Source organism: Corvus hawaiiensis, chromosome 6 (assembly GCF_020740725.1).
Source record: "Corvus hawaiiensis isolate bCorHaw1 chromosome 6, bCorHaw1.pri.cur, whole genome shotgun sequence".
NCBI lineage: Eukaryota > Metazoa > Chordata > Aves > Passeriformes > Corvidae > Corvus > Corvus hawaiiensis.
In genome coordinates, this window is record NC_063218.1 from 5,417,076 (window position 1) to 5,437,195 (window position 20,120).

The 20,120-nt window shown below is 41.9% G+C and overlaps 1 protein-coding gene across 2 annotated transcripts; it reads left to right on the plus strand.

Annotated features, from left to right (window-relative positions):
- Positions 1-3,988: 3,988 nt before the first annotated feature.
- On the plus strand, positions 3,989-18,713 carry PCNX4 (pecanex 4). Of its 2 annotated transcripts, XM_048305538.1 has the most exons (12): positions 3,989-4,539; positions 7,055-7,109; positions 7,752-8,478; positions 10,111-10,290; positions 10,379-10,893; positions 11,760-11,860; positions 12,009-12,131; positions 12,353-12,716; positions 15,265-15,368; positions 15,796-16,829; positions 17,322-17,508; positions 17,857-18,713. In XM_048305538.1, exons 3-12 carry the CDS (start codon positions 7,790-7,792, stop codon positions 18,106-18,108), a joined length of 3,549 nt encoding a protein of 1,182 aa, XP_048161495.1. In that variant the 5' UTR covers positions 3,989-4,539; positions 7,055-7,109; positions 7,752-7,789; the 3' UTR covers positions 18,109-18,713. The 2 variants fall into 2 exon arrangements, with proteins under 2 accessions (XP_048161495.1, XP_048161496.1); XM_048305539.1 differs by lacking the exon at positions 7,055-7,109.
- Positions 18,714-20,120: the final 1,407 nt, after the last annotated feature.

Sequence of the window (20,120 nt, forward strand, 5' to 3'; positions counted from 1 at the left end):
CAGCACAGCACAGGACTTTACCATTTCTGTCTCTCTGTATACTGTTTTACTACTTAGGACAGACCTGGCTCAGAGGTGTGCCCATGGCTCCTGACAATAGCAACCAGTTTACCCAAAACATTGCTGTCTAAGATACAATTCAATATTGCCACCCAAAAGAGCTGTGAAGGTCCAGCTTTGCTCCTGAGGAGTATTTGGGTGGCTGGCAGGGAATCCCTTCTCCATGTGGAATCTAATAGTCTGTAGTGCTGTAGGGGCAAGAGGTGATTCTGGTGTATACCAAGGAATCATGGCTGAACTCCTCGATATTGTGGGAATTTCACAGGAGAGTCTTTACACTGAGATCTTCCCTCCCTGGCCTGCTTTTTTGAAGACACAATTAGAAACAATAGGTAAGGACTAATTAATACTTTAAGTTGGGTACACAAGGGAAATGTGATTGAGTGATAGGATCAGGCTCCTTCTCCAGTTGGATTTCACTAGAATAGCTGGTAGTGGCTCTTCTGCAGCCTCATGTCCATAGTCTCATGGTAAGAACATCTTTTAGGAGCGGCACATTGAGCTAAGAAGGTCCTTGGCCTCCTTCCTCTTGGGGTGGGCCCCTAGCCCCCCTCAACAAGGCAGTTCCTGACACCAGACCACTGCTTTTATTCCTCCTTAAGCAGGTACCAGCCCAGCCAGGGACACCCCAGTTCTGAGTGGATCAAGGCACTTTTTGCACAATCACAAACCAGCAGCTCAGATTTGCTTCTGGAGAGATGTTTCCTAATGACCAATGTGGAAGCTCTCCAATTAATGAGCATCCAACTCCCTCCAGAGACACCTACTTCATTCCCAATATCGCACAAAGCCCAAATGTTGCACTCTCATCTCTGAATTTTCTTGGTCAAGAGTATTTTTTTAAGTCTTTGAGAAGCTGGATGCTGGACAGTGGTGACCTGAGCCAACTTTTGACAAGTAGCAAGTGTGTATTTGACCATTTTTAATTGGGTGAAGTGCTCAAGGACACAGGACACGCTGCCTCGTAGGTGATACAAACATTCCTACTCCACTGGAAGCTACGAAGTGTCCTCTAGCTCCAGCTGTAAGAGGTTGTGTGTCATTGGAGCGGAGAGTCTCCCACATGATCTGTCTCTGTTTATATCCACAACATCCGAGTGGCCACAGACTGGGGTATAAATGACAACTGCGAAGGCTGCATGGCCACAGGACTGTTGCACCCTGTCAAACTAAAGATGCAGAATATCCCACAGTCAATCCTGGGTTGTCACTTACAATTCCAGCAATACACAAATTTGCTATTTGTAATTCTCTCTCTGTCCCTTTCTCCTCAGATCAGTGACAGATTCTCAAAACACAGCAATTGAAAGAGACTTCCAAGAGAAGTGAGTCTTTCCCAAAACATAGAATATTTAACTAGAATTGCGTCCATAATCAAGATGTTTTCAGCTTGAAATGCAAAGGGAAAAGAAGGAAAACATTACTATGTTAAACAACAAAAATACAATTCAGCCCAAAGCTCCCAATTTTAAGAATATCCTACACAAATTAAACGGAAATGTGCAAACTCAGTGTTTTATCCCTCATCTGAAGAATATAGCTCTCATAAAATCCAAACCACATTATACACAAACTTAAATTGATGAGAAATACTTTCATGTTTTAATGTTGTAAAAAATAGCCAGGTAGGAATACTGAAATTACTTGCAGCATATGTTTAGCTGCCACACAGGAAGGGCACCTGAATGGGAGCTGATACTTCAAGTTGCTAAAACTCATTACATGGATGTTACCCTTGAATTCTTAATGGTTGCTCAGGAATGTCACCAAAATCCTTTCCCTTTGGGAAAACATTCGCATCTTCCACATGTAGGAATGGAGTACCTTTTCCTAAAGTTTATTTTAAAGGCATAAAGTCACCCAGAAAGAAGTGAGCTCCTCCGTGTGTTTTTCCGCCAGCCTACGGCCACGTTGTCAAAAGGCATTACTTCCAAGGGAGCCATAGGAAAACAGTCATGGATAACACACATCCAGCACACATGGTTCCCAGAAACCTACACAGACAGACACAGGACGAGTCCCCTGTAGGATGCAGGACAAATAGATTGAGTAAAACAAGGAGTCAGATTTCACTCTGACATCTTTCCCTTTGGGAATGCCAGCCTGTGGATTGCAATAAAACAATAATTAATTGGGCATCAGGAAAAAGAGAATAAACAATTCCATAGTCTAATTTGAAACGAAACTTTTTTTTTTTTTAATCTAGAACTAAATCTCTTTAAAAAAAATAATTTCCTATGAGCTCTCTCTTTCTTAATAATCAATAACTGCAAGAAAGCATCTGTTTCTCCCACCCTTATAGCTGCACACAAAGATGCATTTCCAAACAGAAATCACTTTTTTGGTTCATCTTCACAGAGAAGAAAGGTCAGTAAGAAGAATATTTGCACCTGCATCACTTTAAACAAAGTAAATGTTAAAAATATGGAAATATTCATATTATTATTCAGGGAGTCAGGACTAACAGACTTTTCATAAGCTAAAAATAAGCAAGCCAAAACCTAAGTCCCAAATCTGGAAATAGTTTATGTGTATTGTAATTTTAACAGGATCCAGAGTCCTGTTAAATTCAATGAGATAGCTCACGTTTCCAGCTATATATTGTGTGATAATCAGAAAAAGACAGCTGGAGGTCAGCAGAATTTACCTGGAACAGTTTACTCTGTTAGCAGATTTTATCTTATTTTATATGACCAAGAAAGTTCTTAGAACTCTTAAGAGAAATAAATTACTATGCTCCCTTCACCAGTAGCTTGGAGTTTTCACTGACTGAAATTCTGATTTATTCTTTTGAGCAAGAGTGAAAATACAGGAAATGATTTCTCTGAGTTTTGAAGACATTTCCTCTGAGTTTTGGAACACAAGTGGCAGAGCTTGCAAAGAAATAAATCCAGTGTCTGCTTCCCTCACCTCGCTGTTGTTATTTATGATTTAAATATTCCGGAAGAGAATCATCATCTTTACAAAGTTGTAACTGAATTGGGAGACTGGGACAGGATGAAACTTGACAACCAAAAAGTAAATACCTGCTACCAACCTTTAGGGAATTGCACAGAGATGCTATTTACCTTGGAATACCTACAAGACATAAATAATTTTAATAGGATTGCAACAGATACATTTGAAAGACAGGCGAAAAAATATTAGATCAAGGATACTGAAAAAAACTTTTTTTTTTTCCTTAAATACCAGCATTTATCTTCCAAGAGGCTGGAATCATCTGTGCCACTGAACTACATTTAAAAGAAATTTAGTAAAGATATATGAGCATTTTCCTTTGGTGGTGCTTCCAAGGTTTTACACTGGATTCCCCAATCTAACTGCCTTTTTATTATCTCTGAAGAATAAAGATTAACAGACCTATGAAAAGGTTATGATGCTTCTGGTGAGAACTGCTTACAGTGAAACCTTTGTCTATCTAAAACTCCAAGCACATGCTTGTGTGTTAAATTAGTTATTCAGATTAAAATGGATATAACTGTTTCTAATTATTTACATGGTGATTGTTCTAACAGGTATTAAGGTAGACATGCGTGCCCTGGTGTTAAGACACTGAATTATACATTTTAGTATTATTAGATATAAATTATACTATGTGTGCTGAATCTGTTAAACATTCTCAATGTTTAATGGGTGTAATTTGAAGTGGTAAGTAGTATTGCACTCTTCGGATTTATATTTCAATTTCCCACTGAATGTTCAACTTTATTCAAAGAAAACAGAATGTATTTGGTTTTACCTGAGGCTAAAACCAGTGTTCGTGTCTCGAATTAGACAGCACATAAAAGCCATTAATATTCAAGATTCAGGGAACTCTTAGGGAGTATTTTGGTATTATGTCAGAATGCTGTGGACCTTCTTGCTCTCTACAACTCCCTGACAGGAGGTTGAAGCCAGATGGGGGCCGGGCTCTGCTTCCAGGGAGCAAGGGACAGGATAAGAGGACAGTCTTAAGATGTACCAGGGGAGGCAGCTGGACATTAGGGAAGGGTGATTAGACACTGGAATTGGCTGCCCACGGAAGCGGTGGAGTCACGGTCCCTGGAGGTGCTGAAGCAAAGACCGGCTGTGGCGCTCAGTGCCATGGTCCTGCTGGCACGGCGGTGTTCGGTCATGGGTTGGGCTCGGCGATGCCAGAGGTCTTTTCCACCCGGATGGACTCTGGGATGCTGCGGGGCGGCGGGGCCCTGCCCGCCGTGAGGGAGCGGGAGCGCCACGGCCCCTCAGCGCTCCGGTACCGACCCGCCGAGGAGGCGCCGGGAGCAGCCCGAGCGCGGAGCCCGCCGGAGCCATTTCCCGCAGGCAGCGCGTCCCGCCGCCTGCCGCAGGCGGGCAAAATGGCGGCCGTGGCTGAGGGGCGGGAAAAAGGGGCGGGCGGAGAACGGGAGCGGTGCGCCATCCTCCTCCTCCGCTTTCTCCCACCGGCGGCTCGGCCGTGTGCTCTGCCGGCCCCTTCCCCGCTCCGAGCCCGGGCCACAGGTAGGTGCCCTCCCCAACGAGGCTCCTTGCCGGGGGGTTGCCCCCTGGCCCTTCCCCTGCGGAGACTGCAGAGGTGTTTTTTGTAGTCGCTTGGTGTTGGGTGTTTTTATTCAGTGCCTGCAGAAGAGGTGAGGGGAGGTAGGTGGGTGGGTGGGAAGCGTGGTGGCTCAGGCGGGTCAGGGGCAGAGCTGCCTCGGGAGGAGGCGGCCTGCGACCCTTCCCGAAGGTGATCCCGGGGTGCTCATCCCCTAACTGGATGGGGTGTGTTGTGCCAAAATGCTGTGTCCCTGGTCTCCCTGGGGAATGGCATCAGCGCTGCTGAGCAGTGGCCCCCAGCCTGCTTTGCCTGGCTCCTGGCTGGAATCTGGCCTGCAGCACTGTGGGGTCTTTAGCCATGGATGTTCATCCAGGGAATCTTTAATCAGGTGTCCGGGCACACAGGTGGGCACGGGGTGCATCTGGATTTGGTGGGACAGGGGATGCCACAGCCTCCCCTTCACCTCCCACCTGTTCCTCCAGCCTGTGCTAGCAAGGTTACAAGCTGTGTAACCCTTACTTATCCTCACGTGAAAACACCTGTAAGACCACCGAGGTAAGAATTTTTGAGCCCTATGTGTTTCAGCTGCTTCGGTGGCAGAAAGCTGTACACATACTCTGTGATCTGCTAAATAGAAAAGCAAACCAAACTGAAGCTAATCTAACATCAGCCCACATGAAGGATGGTGTTCATTTAGACAAAAATTCGTGCTCTCCTGTGAATTCCTGCCTGAATTTGTGGCAAGGTTTGCTTTGTTTCCCTTCATAATAAGCGCATAAAGAGGTTATTGCAGCGAAAACTTGTGAAGTGACTTTATGGTGTTTAAGCCCTTTTTCCATCCTTGCTGTGATAGTGTCCAAGTGGCACGGATCCCCTCTGGTGATGACAGACTGTTGTGCTCGGGGTTGTTTGGGTATCCAGGCAAGTTGTCAAAGTGGGGCCAGGCCTGTATGTCAGGAATGTGTATTGAAGCCAGGTCCTATAAACACTCACAAATGTGTGGAGCCTTGTTGCTAGGGCTTTGCACAGGAATACAACATGTACGAGTCCCTCTTTGAAGTCCTGATGTGCTACCTGTCTATTTGGAAGCCAGGAGCATAGCAGAGGGAAAAGTTTCCATAGTTAGTGAGCTTCAGCCTTGGGATTTTCGTTTATGAATAAATTCACCTCTTTTTATGGCTCGTTTTGGAGCGGAGCCAAGTGGAACTATATTGTTTATGTGCGTAGATTCTTGTGTCACACAAAGATGCCTATTGTTTACACAGAAACTGTAAGAGGAATGTTTTGTTAACATTTGGTTAGCAATATAAACTGACAAACACAAATGCAGACTGGAACTTGAAACAAAAATAGCCCTTCTCAGAGGAGAAAAACACAGCTGCCCAAAAACTGTTTTTCAAGGAAAACTGTGCACCTATTGATTCTATGTGGTTTTTTTTTAAATTCAGCTTCTATGATTTCAATGCCTGTGAATCTTCTACTGCATGTAACTATCCCAGCAACTTAAGCTCCACACCCATGTACCCTCTAAACAGTGCTTATTTTTCTAAAGAAGATTGACTGAATTGTGATACTTTTTAATTAAATTTGAAATTTGGTTTTACTTGGGTGTGTCATTGTTAGATTTTTAAATTCCTGAGCTGACTGGGATGAATTCCCCTCTCCATTGTCAACATGTGTCTTTTCCATTAGTTCCAGTAGGACTGACTACTGCCTTCTCCTTACTTTTAAGAAACTTTCAGCAGCTTGAAATAGTATGACCAAAAAACCTGTGTTTTCAATATTTTATCAAAAAAAATTAAAATCCACAGCCTACATAAAGAGTCGTTACAGAGCCTGTGGGGGCCTGCTTTCCATGGTGGAATGTGTTGACTTAGCGGATGCAGAATGCAATTTTTCAGTGGTGATAATGCAAAAAATCTCATTTGCACTGTTTCCAACTTCATTCTCTAATGACCAACATCTACCTACAGTCAAGTGACTGATACCTGTTTAAATAAAAGGGGTGAATGGTTCTCAGAAGGGCTCAGAAATGTTTGGTATTGTAGGAGAAAGGGATCCACAGTAGTTTGAGGACTGTGGCAGCCAAGTGTTTAATTTTTAATGTCTCAGCAGCGATGGCAATAGGTGTTCATCAGATCATGCAGGTTCAGTGGAAGAAAGTCAGAATTTCAGTCCTTGCACATCTCCTAAGGCACACCATCTCTTTTTTAGAATTATTATTAATGACATGGTTTGGCACTACTTTTTTTGTGCTGGTTTTTTCACCCTGTTTCTTAGCTTGAGTATTTCTACCTGTCACTCATAGATTCTTGCTTTCATGATTAGTAGCATAGAATTATATTTGAATATCATAGTTGCCACCTTACATTCATTGTTTCTACATTGCCTGATCCTCTCTAAATGAGTATTTGCACCTATTTCTATTTGATGGGTTATTGTAAATGTCTACAGGTATCTTTTTTCCTTTTTTTTCAGCTTTCTCTATTGGCATAAAGAAGAATATATGTGCTGCTTCTGTGACAACTCACAAGTATTGTGTTTATTTTTTTATTTTATAAGTTTTAAGAAGCAAAAAGTGAACTGTTTATTTTATTGTAGTGCTCATTACAGTGAGATCCTGTCCTGCAACTGGGCTGTGTAGGAAGGGCAGTACCAATGTGGGAAACAATTTGTAGTACTTCTACTTATATTCTTTAACATATTTATGTAGAAAAAGCTTTATTCCATAAAGCTTTGATTTTTTACAGGGACCCCTGTGTGCCTGTGTCCTTGCACTTGGGTGGCTGTTCACTGAAATCACTGACCCTTCTGTTTGTATACAGAGATCCTTAACAGGATTATTTGGAATGGGAGGTCTGTGGCAAGGTGTGATTGGAATCAGATCAGGTGGGGAAAATGTCAGTTTTAGGAAGGTGTTCTGCTCTGGAGATGAGTTGGTTTTATCATCTCCCAAGAACAGGTTATATATTTTTATTTGCAACCTTCAGATGAAAGAATGTGTTCACGTTTTAAAATAGATGTTTGCTAAGTAGTTGTATTCTAGGAAATTCTAACAGCAACATGTCAGAATTCCACTGTAACTTGGTACATAAAAAGAAGAGACAAGAATTCCCTTGGTTCTGAGTTCCAGAATCAGTAATGTGTCTGTATATTCCTTTCTGTTCTCTCACAGGAAAGATGATCCCCAGGCAGCATTCCTGAGCCACGAGGATGGGGCCAGATGTACCCCTGCTCAATGACTACAAACAGGAGTTCTTCTTGAAGCGCTTCCCTCAGACTGTGCTGGGAGGTCCCCGGTTCAAATTAGGCTACTGTGCCCCTCCTTACATCTATGTGAACCAGATCATCCTTTTCCTGACACCATGGGTTTGGGGAGGAGTGGGAACACTCTTGTACCAGCTGGGAGTGATGAAGGACTACTGCACCGCAGCGCTGTCGGGAGGACTCATGTTTGTTACTGCACTTGCTCTTCAGATGACAAACCTCTATGCAAAGCAGAAAACAGTGACTGTAGAAAGAATGCAAATTCAGAATACCCTGACAGATGAAGATGAGTTTGAATTTTCCAGCTGTGTAGGTTCAGAGACAGTAAAATTTATTATTCCTGGCAAGAAGTATATAATCAACACTGTATTCCATTCCCTTCTGGCAGGGGTGTTGTGTGGGCTGGGAACCTGGTATTTGCTGCCAAACAGAATAACCTTGTTATATAGCAACATTGGAGGAACTGTTGTGATCTTTGTGTTTGGATGGGTGACCATATGTATAGGAGAGTATTCGTTAATCATAAACACAGCTACCGAAACAGCCACTTTCCAGGCACTGGATACTTATGAAATCACTGCTCTGATGAGACCTTTCTACATTTTTGTCTTTATTGCAGTGGATCTTGCACACAGGTAAACATAATAATGCGTTTTGCTACTTAAAGTGATGGTTATTCTGTGTATTTTTGATGGGAAAGGTTAAATTGCTCTTCCCAGGAAAATTTATTTTGAGATTTTAATCAACTGTAGTAACTTCAAAGAAAGAAGATTGATGCATATATGGTAAAAACTGAGGTTCTATGTTGTGCATAAAAGGTTCTTAAATTTTTATAGCCTTCCACGTAAAGTAGGAAGAGCAGTTTGTAAGTAAGAGATAGTTTTACCTGTCTTCTACCATGTCATTTTTCATAGTTTTGTATTGGAGCATTTGCATTTATGTCCTTTTAAAGGATGTGTTTTGAAAACACATGTTCCTGACGTGGAATCATAGATCTAAACACTGCAAGCTTCAGGATTACTGGATTTATGTCGAGATTTCATCCTGGAATACTTTCTAATGTAAGCTCTGTAAAGTGATAGCAGAGGCTTTTATACAACAGACAAAACAAAAAAACACCACCTCTGAATTTGGTTTTAATGAATGGGTAAGCAAATGTGAATATTGCTGTGGCTTTGTTATATGGATTTTGAACTTTGATTTTTAAATGCTTTTGCAATACAAAAGAGCTGTGTCAGTCTACAAATTAGGAGAGTCACATTTCTGTTTTTTAGATAAGTGTCTTAGCTAAAGTATTTGTAATACCACGCTCTTAAAACAAGATGCTTTTAGATTTACTCTCTGCACTCTTTCTCCCTGTCAGGTGATACTTATATCACTTGGTCACATGTACATGTTTTATGGTTGGGGTACTTCAGATACATTTTAAAAAAGCATGTTTGATTTTGCTAGTTTTGCACTGGGAGGTGTCTTTGTTAGTGATTTACCCTAATAGCTGCGTCAGGTAAGGTATGAGTATTATACATGTGGATCTTGGACTCCAAATTCTTCTATTTAATTTCCTGAGGAGAAAATTAAGACATTGTCTAAATTCCTGATAAAATTCCTCTGAGGCTTGCTTACTTATTAAAAAGTAGAGAGAAACCAAATATCTTGTCAGTCTAACTGGTGAACTACATATGGGTTAGAATTTATGCACATTTCTAATACTGATCTTTGTGGTTTTGCAGGAAGATTTTGACACTTTTACATAAAAAATAAACCCTCTTTAGGAATATACAGTAGTATTTGTAGGTGTACAGGCAACATGCCAGTTCTTCCAGTGTTAAAGCTTAAATCTTGGGCCTTGAAATTGCAGAAAATTTTGCTTTTGTGTTTCTGAAAAAAAAATACTTTGCAATTTTTGTTTAACAGTTGAGGCCTTGGAGCCTTTGGACCTTTCTTTTTTGCACAAGTATTTCTTCAGTGTATTATCACAACAGTAACAAAAATAATTGGGATAATTGCATCACTGTATTCATCTGAAGGCTTCAAACCTTTTACATGAAAAGTTAGTCTGTGTTGTGGTGTTCTAATTAATGTGTTACTGCCCTAAGCATAAATGTATGTCCTTATTTTTCCTTTTAAAAGATACTCATTAGGTTTTGTAGGTTGAATGTGTAATGGTTTTACTTTGGGATTTGCTGTAGTAATTAAACAGAAAGTCTTCCCAAATGGAAGTTATTTTTCCCTTCACAGAAGTCAAATCCATTTCTTCTTTTATCCAGGTTTGCTCTCAACGCACCCATTCTAGAACAGACAAACCAGATCTTGCACATCCTGTTTCTTTTTCTGCCATTCCTGTGGGCAATGGGAATTCTGCCCCCGCTTGATGCACTTTTTCTCTGGGGAATGGAACAACTGTTGGAGTTTGGACTAGGAGGTTCACCTATGTCAAGTAACACAAAGTAAATGTTTATACAATTGTAAAATATATCAGTACTGTTTATAACCTTTTTCTTTTCAAGCAAATCTTCTTTATTTTCTCCTTCACAGGTTGTTAGTAATGTTTCTCATTTCTGCTGGAACAGCAATAGCATCGTATTTCATTCCCAGCCCCCTCGGTGTGATCCTCTTCATGACTGGATTTGGGTTCATACTGAGTCTTAACCTAAGCGAGATTGGGTTTGCCTTCAAACACACCATGATCAGCCATTTAGCCTCCAGCAAATCTAAAAATATGCACAGAGGTCTTAGAATACAATTTGGGTGGAGGGAATTTATTTTCTATGTGACTGTGTTGACATTTGCTCTCACAGAAGCCAGCCTGCTGCATCAATTTGCAGGCTCCTCATCATTTTCCCAAGCCAGTCCCCAGGCCATAGCAAGTTACATTCTGATCCTATTGCTTGTAATTATGTGGATTCTTAGAGAGATTCAGAGAGTGTACTTGTTTGGAATCTTCCGAAACCCCTTTTACCCAAAGGATGTCAGGACTGTGGCTGTGTTCATGGAGAAGCAAAGAAGGCTAATGAAAGTTGGTGTTGTCAGGAGGATTTTACTAACACTAGGTAGGAATACACCACTGTCTGTTGTTTGTTAGATGATGCTTGTAGGGAGATTGAAACTCTAGAATTACTGTGTGTGCAAGATTCTGTGAATGAACCAAGGGAAACCAAATGGCTGGAAATATTTGTTGATGTCTTGTTAAATTGTGCGTTGAGGTCAAAGTTACTGGTCCAGAATATTTGAAAGTGATTTTATTTATTTCTTTTTTAGGGGTGAACCTAAAAAATTGAGCCTTTTAAAAGCCCAGCTGAGAAAGCAGGGCGTTTTAAAGGGTTTTAGTTACAACTGCAGTACCCACTTTTGAAAAGGTGTCTCTTATAGATCTTTTTGAAGGTACTTGGAAACAAAATGAGTTGAAAGTGTTCAAGCTGACTAAATATTTGGTTCTTACAGCTTGCTAGAAAAGGGAGTGTCTTGGTTTGAAAAAAAAAAACCAGGAGAGCTCCTAAAACCCCAACAGGGAACAGCCTCCTTTCTGGTAGGTTAGAGACAAATGCATCTACTTCAAGGGAATAAAAAATTGATTTAAATTATTTAATTTTGTAAAGAAGCATCAGTTTGGGAAAGTAGATTGATGACTGCTAGTCCATGTTTATTTTTTTTGAGTATTCTCTTGGAGAAACAAATAAAGGACAAAAGAACTAATAGCAAGTAAGAACTAAGCATTGATGTAAATATTTGTTGTCCTGGGCCATTAGTGCAAATAAATTGTTCAATATCCTGGGAGTGTAATACAAAGAGGAGTTTGTGATGTTGAAGGTTTCTCTTTTTATGCTAGGATTTCCATCCTGCAATAAGACTGCTTACCTCTGTAGACTTTTGTTATGTTTTTGGAAGGAGGTCAATGATTCTTTTATTTCAATTGCAGTATCTCCGTTCGCTATGATAGCGTTCCTGTCACTTGACCATTCACTACAAAGTCTGCATTCCGTGTCTGTTTCCATTGGATTCACAAGGATATTTAGGATGGTAATTTGAATTTTAAATATGTTAGCCTTAGAAGTGCTCTTCTACATGACTTGAGTACCAAGGCAACCTAGAAGAAATATTCTAGGTCATGAAAGCAGAGATAAATAGATATATTTTTTAAGGTATTTCTAACATATCTCTATTTTAGGTCTGGCAGAATACAGAAAATGCCTTACTAGACATGGTGGTTGTGTCAGCAGCACAAATGTTGGTGTTTAATCCAGACCTCTGGTGGAACAGGAGCCTTGATACAGGAATCAAACTCTTGCTGGTAATGGTCATAATGTAAAATTAAGCAGATAGTTGTTACCTGAAGTCTGTGTTTCCTTGCCCTCTCCTATTGGAGAATTACAGAGCCCAGGACTCAGCAGATAGAAGCTAAAAACTGGGTACTAAGATATTTTCTACCACCAAGCAATGTAATTTTGTTAAAGTTACTGTAGCTGTGCTGAATATGCTGCATACAGCGCGCTTCCTGCCTGTCTCCTGCAGGTTGGCCTCCTGCGGGATCGGCTGTTCCAGTTCATCTCCAAGCTGCACTTTGCCATCGCCATCCTCCTGACGTCGTGGACAGAGAAGAAGCAGCGCCGCAAATCAAGCGCCACCCTGATCGCGCTCAACGTCGCCTTCTTCCCCGTCCTGCTGGGCCTGGTCGCCGTCTCCGCGCTGCTTTCCTCGCCCCTGCTGCCGCTCTTCACGCTGCCCGTGTTCCTGGTGGGCTTCCCCAGGCCGCTGCGGAGCTGGCCCGGCCCCGTGGGCGGCACCGCCTGCGTGTGCTCCGACACCGTCTACTACCGGCAGCTCGTGCCCAGCCTGGCCGGAGCGCTGCAGTCCGCGCTGGCGGCGGGCGGCCTGGGTAGGTACAGGCAGCGCTGGAATTAGGTAGCTGAGTATTTCAGGAAACATGGTTTTGCTGGAGAGCAGGAGAATCTGTAGTTGGAAACCGTGTTTCACAGTGTGGGTTAAATCTGATATTCAGGGATTGCTCAGTTGAGGAAAAAGTGGTTACTTTTATACTTCTTGTACAACCAACTATAGGGCAAGAGGGAACGGCCACAAGTTGCAGCAGGGGAGGTTCAGGTTGGATATTGGGAAATATTTCTTCATGGAACAGAGGGTTGGTAAAGCATTGGAGCAGGCTCCCCTGGGAAGTGGTGGAGTCACTATCCCTGGGAGCATTCAAGAAACAAGTAGATGTAGCAGTTTGTGATACGGTTTCATGGACATGGTGGTATTCAGTCAAAGGCTGGGCTTGATAATCTGGGAGGTCTTTTCCAGCCATAAGGGTTCTCTGATCTCTACTTGTTACAATCCTGTAAAAAAATAACTCTGGTTTGTTACCTTTAAGGAGAGACTAAATGGTGATGAAACAGTATCAATCCTAATCTTTCTGCACTGAACAAAAAGGATGGAATACATTCATCCCACCTAACTGGAGGCAGTAAATCGAGTTCTTTAGCCAGACGGCATAGAGAAGGGTGTGTGTCAGACTGGCTGTCTAGGTCTGTCTGTCTCTGCATCAAACCCATTACTCAGCATCCAGAAGGTGACTTATGCTAATTTGGCTGTGTTAATTGGCTGTGGTGAATATTGACTGGATGTTTGTGAAATACATGATGTAGCATAGCTACCAGTAAACAGCTGGGAGCAGAACCCATTGATAAGACTTAATATCGTATCTTATGCAGGCAGTTGGGGTAGGACTGTAGCAGCACTTGTGGGTTTACAGCCTGTGAAAGGCATTGTGATGGGGTTTTCATAGAATTACAGAGACAGAGGTGAAGAAATGCCCAGTCTTTTTCCCAGCTGGAGAGAGAGTAACTGTTTTAAAATTGCAAGGTCATTTTCTTGAGAAACAGCCTTTGTGTAACCTAAATAATCAAAAGATTGTAGCCCTTAGACAAGAGGCAAATATTTACATAAGCCTCTTAGAAAATGGCTTATGGCTAGAAAAAATGGCCTAATATTAGAAGGCAGTGGAAGTTAACCTTAATCATGCTTTTCTGAAGAATATATCCAGGTGGTTTACTAGGAAACATTTGCTGCACTTTCATCACTGGTTAGAGGGAGGTACTAAATAAAACTGGGAAGTCTTTTTTCTCTAAAGAAGGATACTTCAGTTTGTCTGCTGCATTAGTCCATCTATGTTTTATATGTGCAGTAGATGTATTTATTACATTATTATAATATATAGCTATCATATATATATGTTATATATTTCTCATGTCTATCTATTTTATACCTATACATATTTTAATAGGATTTTTTTCCCCATTCCCATCATGACTGTGGTGGCATATATGCCTCAGAATAAATAATTTAAAACACTAGTCTTGAGGGGTAAAAAGTCTCTTCTTTAATGTGAAAATCTGTGAATGAATGTCTTCAAGCAAGAAAAACTGTGGTGTTCTCAGTTGAGTTCAAAAGGAAGCGGTACCACTTTGTGTGTCACTAATTTAAACCCATCATTTTTTCTGTGTAAAGGAGTTTTAGTAGCTTTAACAGCTAGCAAGAAAGGAATTAAAAACTTTGCAAAATGTTAACAAGAAAATGCACTTAATTAGCTCAGTGGGATAGAAAAGGTTACTTAAATTTTAACTACAGCTTAATGGTTGGTTTCACTGATTTCATCTTACAACATTTTAAAACTAAAATTAAGTAAGTGAGTGTAAGTGAGTGGTCACCAGACGTGAGTGACAGTAGAAGCTGGTCATAAACTGGCAGCAAATATGCTTAAGAATAGAACCATTATGGTAGGAGGATTGACATTAGGCTGTAGTTCAAATACACTATGACCACTAGTTCTTAGGAAATTTGGCATTGCTCTTTTTGTGAAATAGGTAAAAAAGAGGAAAAGTACCTGTTTGGGGTTTTTTTGAGTACTAATTTGATGTTGTCCAGGACCTGATTTTCAAATTCCAGTTCAGTTATATTTTTATTTCTCTGATAACAAATAAACTTCCTATTCCACAGCAAATTGGCCCATTAAGAAACTCTTGTGCTATATCATCATTCTTTAAGGCATTCTCAGTCAGAAGGATTTGAGGTCTCCAGAGAACATCAGTGGGAACTGTGTGGTTGGAAATGCAGCCAAAAATTATCTTTAATCATGAAAGTCATCTCTGCAAAGGGAATTGAGGGTGGAGTTGTTTAACTCTGGTCCGGACTGAATAAAGTAGTCCTGCAGTTGTGTGAGGTTTCCCAATTTTCCACAGCTTTTTCAAAGCTAACACTGCAATTTCAAGATCCAGCTTCGCAGCCAGTTTCTTCAAGATTCTAAGGTGCTACTTAGCTAAATGATTGTGATGTTGATGCAGAAATATTTTGAGTTTGCAGTTGAATTCTTATGTTGGCATGTAGAAAAGGTAATATGTAGTTTTTGTTTGGTTTTTTTTCTTGTCTAGGTCTCTCTCTGCCTGGATCACATTACTTGTGTCGCTTTCAGGACAGGCTGATGTGGATATTGGTGCTGGAAAAAGGCTTCACATACTGTGGTGTTAACATTAAGGTAACTGCATGCTGAGCACTGAGATGCTGATGTTTGGAAATTGTGCAAAGGTTTTGCTGTGTAACATTTCAGCAGTGTAACTGATTTACCTGATGTTACAGTAAATTTTCTAAGATGAGTGTTATACTAATTAGTCTTGCAATTGACACATGCAGCAGATGTGAAATTTTTTGTCATTTAGCTTGTGACACAGTATCTTTAATAAGCTGGCTAATAAGATCTGCATCAGGCAAAGATTTATTTAAGACATTGATTTGTGTCTAATATTGCAGTGAATACTTTGTTATTGCTGTTATCTCTAGTTAGATTTGTAGGGTCAGGTGTGGAAATACTGACAATCATTTTGTTCAGAAAAATTCTGCTGCAAGCAAACAGCTAGCATGTCCTGGTGATGACTAACAGGAAGCTGTTTTCATGTGTGCTTTAGGGGCTAGAGCTGCAGGAAACATCCTGCCATGCTGCTGAAGCTCACAGAGTGGATGAAATTTTTGAAATGGCCTTTGAACATCAGGAGCACACAAGGATTCTGTCTCCCAATCCCCATTTTGGACACATCCTGACTCCCTGTACTGTTGTTCCTGTGCGGCTGTATTCCGATGCCAGGAATGTGTTATCTGGAATAATTGATTCCCATGAGAATTTAAAGCACCTGAAAGATGATTTCGTTAAAGTGCTTGTATGGATGCTTGTCCAGTATTGTTATAAAAAATCAAAGACGTGGGAAAGCCCAGGCAGTGCCAACAAGAACAAACAAGGATCATTTCTGGAACATCATACTGGTGCAGTAAAAGGATCCAGGGCTCTGAGGGAAGAAGACAGCTTTAGTGTTGATACAGTGGAGGACTGGACTGATGATAGTGACATTTTTGATTTTGAACCCAGTAGCAGAACTAGAGACAGAAAAGAACCCGGGCAGTTGGGACTGACATCAAAAGTGCACCTGTCTATTCCAGGGTCTGTAGAAACACAAAGCCAAGATTTCCTACAAGAAATGTCACCAGAAGATAAATTAAACAGGGCTGTGGTGCTTGGGCTGCCTGCTGTGGACAAAGGGAAACAGCCAGAAGTTTTACCTCACATAGAATTTAGTTGCTCTTACTCAGAGCTGCTGAGCATCCCTGAGGAATGGAGAACAGCGCCAGTGCCTTCTTCCAAAGTCAGTGAAATGAGGCAGAGGTTTCCAGAGGAATGGTACCACTTTGTTTTGAGCCAACTGGACTTTTTTCATCTGAAGGAGAAGCCTTCCAGTTTACTCACAGACCTTATGCAAGATAAAGCTTTGAAGGACCTGTACATCCACGGGGTGCTGTCATGTTGCTTTGGTCTGTTTGGCCTGGATAACGCCGTGCCTGCCCCAAGCCACGTGTTCAGGGCATACACTGGTGGCATTCCCTGGTCTGCTGGCTTGGACTGGCTAACAGGCAAACCAGAGCTCTTCCAGCTGGCATTAAAAGCGTTCAGGTAAAAGAAAACCATTTCCTGAGATTAGAAAAATTATATAGAGAAGTGTCACTTCAGTAATGTTTTGTTAAATCTATACAGTTTAAATATATTTGTGGGTTTTTCCTACATAAATATTGCCCTTGCCTCCAGGCAGTGAAGCCTGTGTGTTTTCTTCTTTCTTCCCACAGCAGCTGCCTCCAATCTGCTCTGTTCAGTGGGGAAAAACAACCTTCTTTCATTGTCCCCAGATCTAGACAGTTGTGCTGAATTTAGGTATTTGGCACTATCCATTATCAGGCAGTGGGGAACTGTGGGAGGTGAATGAGAGATGTTTAAGCTGATGTGTTCTACATGTGGGTGAGCTAAAAGCACACCCAGACCAACTGGCAGTGACTCAGCTGACAAGCAGTGGCTGACAAGTGTTTGGTGGAGACTCTCTGTGGCCTGAAGAGCCTTTCTCCCTCCTGTCTTTGCTGCACAACTGACTGTGTGACGTTCTGCACCTTTCAGATACACCTTCAAACTTATGCTGGACAAAGCCAGCCTGGGCCCAGTAGAGAACTTTAAAGAGCTGGTGAATTACCTGGAAGAATACGAAAGCGATTGGTACATTGGGCTGGTGTCAGACCTGGAGTGGCAGCAAGCAGTTCTGCAGGAAAAGCCATACCTGTTCTCACTGGGACATGACCCAAGCATGGTAAGGAGAAAAATTACTAGGTCAAAGTTTGGGTTTCTTTTTCACTGTTCTTTTTTTTCCCCCCTTGTAATCGTATTCTAAAACATGAAGGCTCTGCAAGGTTGGTTTGTACTAAAGAGGAACTGGCACCACTGTTGTTGAAAACCCCACTGCACTGTTCTTCAGATGCAGCAATATTTCCTGATTACATTCCAGTGGAAGGATTGAACTGAGGGGACTGGTTTATACACTTTGCTGTGTTTAAAGTGTTCGTAGAGTGTACCCCCAAAGCTTCACTCAGTGCTTTGTAACCAAAATGCTCGTGTGTCTTCTTGGAGAATGTACCGGACATCTTGTTTGTTCTCATAGGGAATTTACACAGGGCGAGTCCTCACTCTGCAGGAGCTGTTAGTCCAAGTGGGAAAGCTCAATGCCGAAGCCGTCCGAGGCCAGTGGGCCAACCTGTCCTGGGAGCTGCTCTATGCCACCAACGATGACGAGGAGCGCTACAGCATCCAGGCACACCCGGCCCTGCTGCGCAACCTGACCGTGCAGGCGGCCGACCCGCCCCTGGGCTACCCCGTGTACTCCTCGCAGCTCCTGCAGCTGCCTCTCTTCTAGACTGTCCTTTTTGTCATTATGACTGTTACTGTTTTGTCTTTTTCGTCTGCATGTTGGGAATCAAATGTCCGTGCTCCCCTCATGCGCTACAGATCAGGTGTTACTCTCAGGGTGGTGGTGCCAGGCCAGCGCACGTCCTTGGCACAGAGATGGTTCTGGCCAGAACCTTCAGCAGGCAGGAAGCTGGGAACTGGTTTCTTGCTTCTGGAACATGAGACACCATTGCCTGTGTGGCTGATGAGCCAGATGCTGAAATCCTCTTCTCCAGTTTAGAGAAGAGCACCATAATTCTGATCATTACCATAATTCTGATCGCTAACATAATTCTGATCATTAACTATTTTTCGTGCATTCTGATTTATTTTTACTTTTTTTTTTTTTTCTTGGACAGGTGACTTGCACTGCCAGTCAGGTTACAGCTCCTTGTAGTATTGTCAACCCCAGAGTTGGCAACAACCAAAGTGTACATTGGACTATTTATATGGATATTTTTATTCTGGCCATTTTGTATTGGACTGAGTTCAGTTCTAGCATTTGTTATATGACTTTCACTGATCTTCCTTTAGTATAGTAAGTTATCAGCCATGCTTTAACTAAAGTAAATTCTAAGGGACAATTTTTACCAAAGTACTTGTTCTGGTAAAAAGAATTTATGGAAACCAGTGTGTGCTCTGACACACTGATAACCTGCGTGACTTTACTGATGAAAGAAGTAAACGTGTATAATTAGGGGACAGAGGAAATTTTAAGAGCAAATGCTATGATTTCATCTCCTTCCAGTATCCATATATATGATATATATAATATATTTATATATGTTGTTACTTGCAACCTCTGTCTGCCTCACTAACCAGTCTTCCACAAATGCAGTGAGGGCTTGATGGGGGGTTGGGTGGAAATCCAGCTGTCTGTGCCAGAAATAATTAATTTTTTTTAACCTCACTACGGGCTGAACAGACTTGGGCAGCTGGTTTGTAGTGTTACAGGTCACCTTGAAAACAGGTCCAGGCCCAGTTTCCTGTGGCTCATTTATCCTGTTCACTACCACCAGTCCTAGCACATAAATGTGTGTTCTCAGCAGGTCAGGGGTTACACTGTAGGCAAATGCTGTGCAGGGAGTAGGTAATTCTATTTCCTAATCCTATAGAATCAATTTAAATCAGACCTGCCCCATAACTGAAGTAGTATTGGCTTAGAACACCATGCCTTGTCTGATCAGGAGCATGTTTATGACTTCTCACCTTTAAGACCTTTTGTCTTAGATAAAATTTGTCACAGAATCATGGACTTGGCTGCTGGCTGTTCCTTTTGATAGTGGCCAGAAATGATTTTTAAAAACTATGCAAGTGGTGTAGTGGAAATTCAAAGCAGGCTGGTGCCATGCTGGGGCCTGAGCTGCAGCTGGAGATACAGAGCCATGGAAGTGATGCAGAAGGGGCTTATGGAGAGCATCTATTTCAGCTCCCTCTCAGAAGGAGCTACACTGGCAAGTGTTTACTCTGATCTAAAACTTCCAATGCCAAGAGTGTCATGAACTCCTCAAGCAGTTCACTCCAGTTCTGTGCTGCTCTTGCAGCAGCTGGAAAGTTGGAGTTATTTCATAAATCTAATTAACCCTCCCTTCCTCATTGTAAACCTCTTACTACTTGTCTTCCGTATGGTCACAGAAAATTTAATTATCTTTTTTTGCAGCACTCCTTATTCAAAGATGGCTGTAATTTCTGCCCTCATCCTTTGTCTTTTGTAAACTGAATAAACCAGTTGAGAAAAAACTGCAGAGAGCTGTGATCCTTTTCCTTTCCTTTCTCCAGGTTCTCTCCATCTGGTCCCTGGCCTTGAGGAGAACTGCTGATAACCGGGCCCAGTGTTCCAGCAGAGTTCCTGATTGGCACCAGATGGAGGAGCACAATTAGCAACGGGCAGAGTTCCTGCTGGAGAACGGGAATGTGGAGCTGGGCTGTGCTGCCCTGCCACATCCTGTCCCCTGCTGTCACAGGCAGCATGTCCCACAC

What these genes read in the sequence shown, in the direction of transcription:
- PCNX4 (XM_048305538.1), top strand. Translation starts at nt 7,790, where the DNA reads ATGGGGCCAGATGTACCCCTGCTCAATGACTACAAACAGGAGTTCTTC. An exon ending in GCAGTGGATCTTGCACACAG is followed by an intron (nt 8,479 to 10,110) that starts GTAAACATAATA and finishes TCTTTTATCCAG; the next exon opens with GTTTGCTCTCAACGCACCCA. An exon ending in GAGGATTTTACTAACACTAG is followed by an intron (nt 10,894 to 11,759) that starts GTAGGAATACAC and finishes TTTCAATTGCAG; the next exon opens with TATCTCCGTTCGCTATGATA.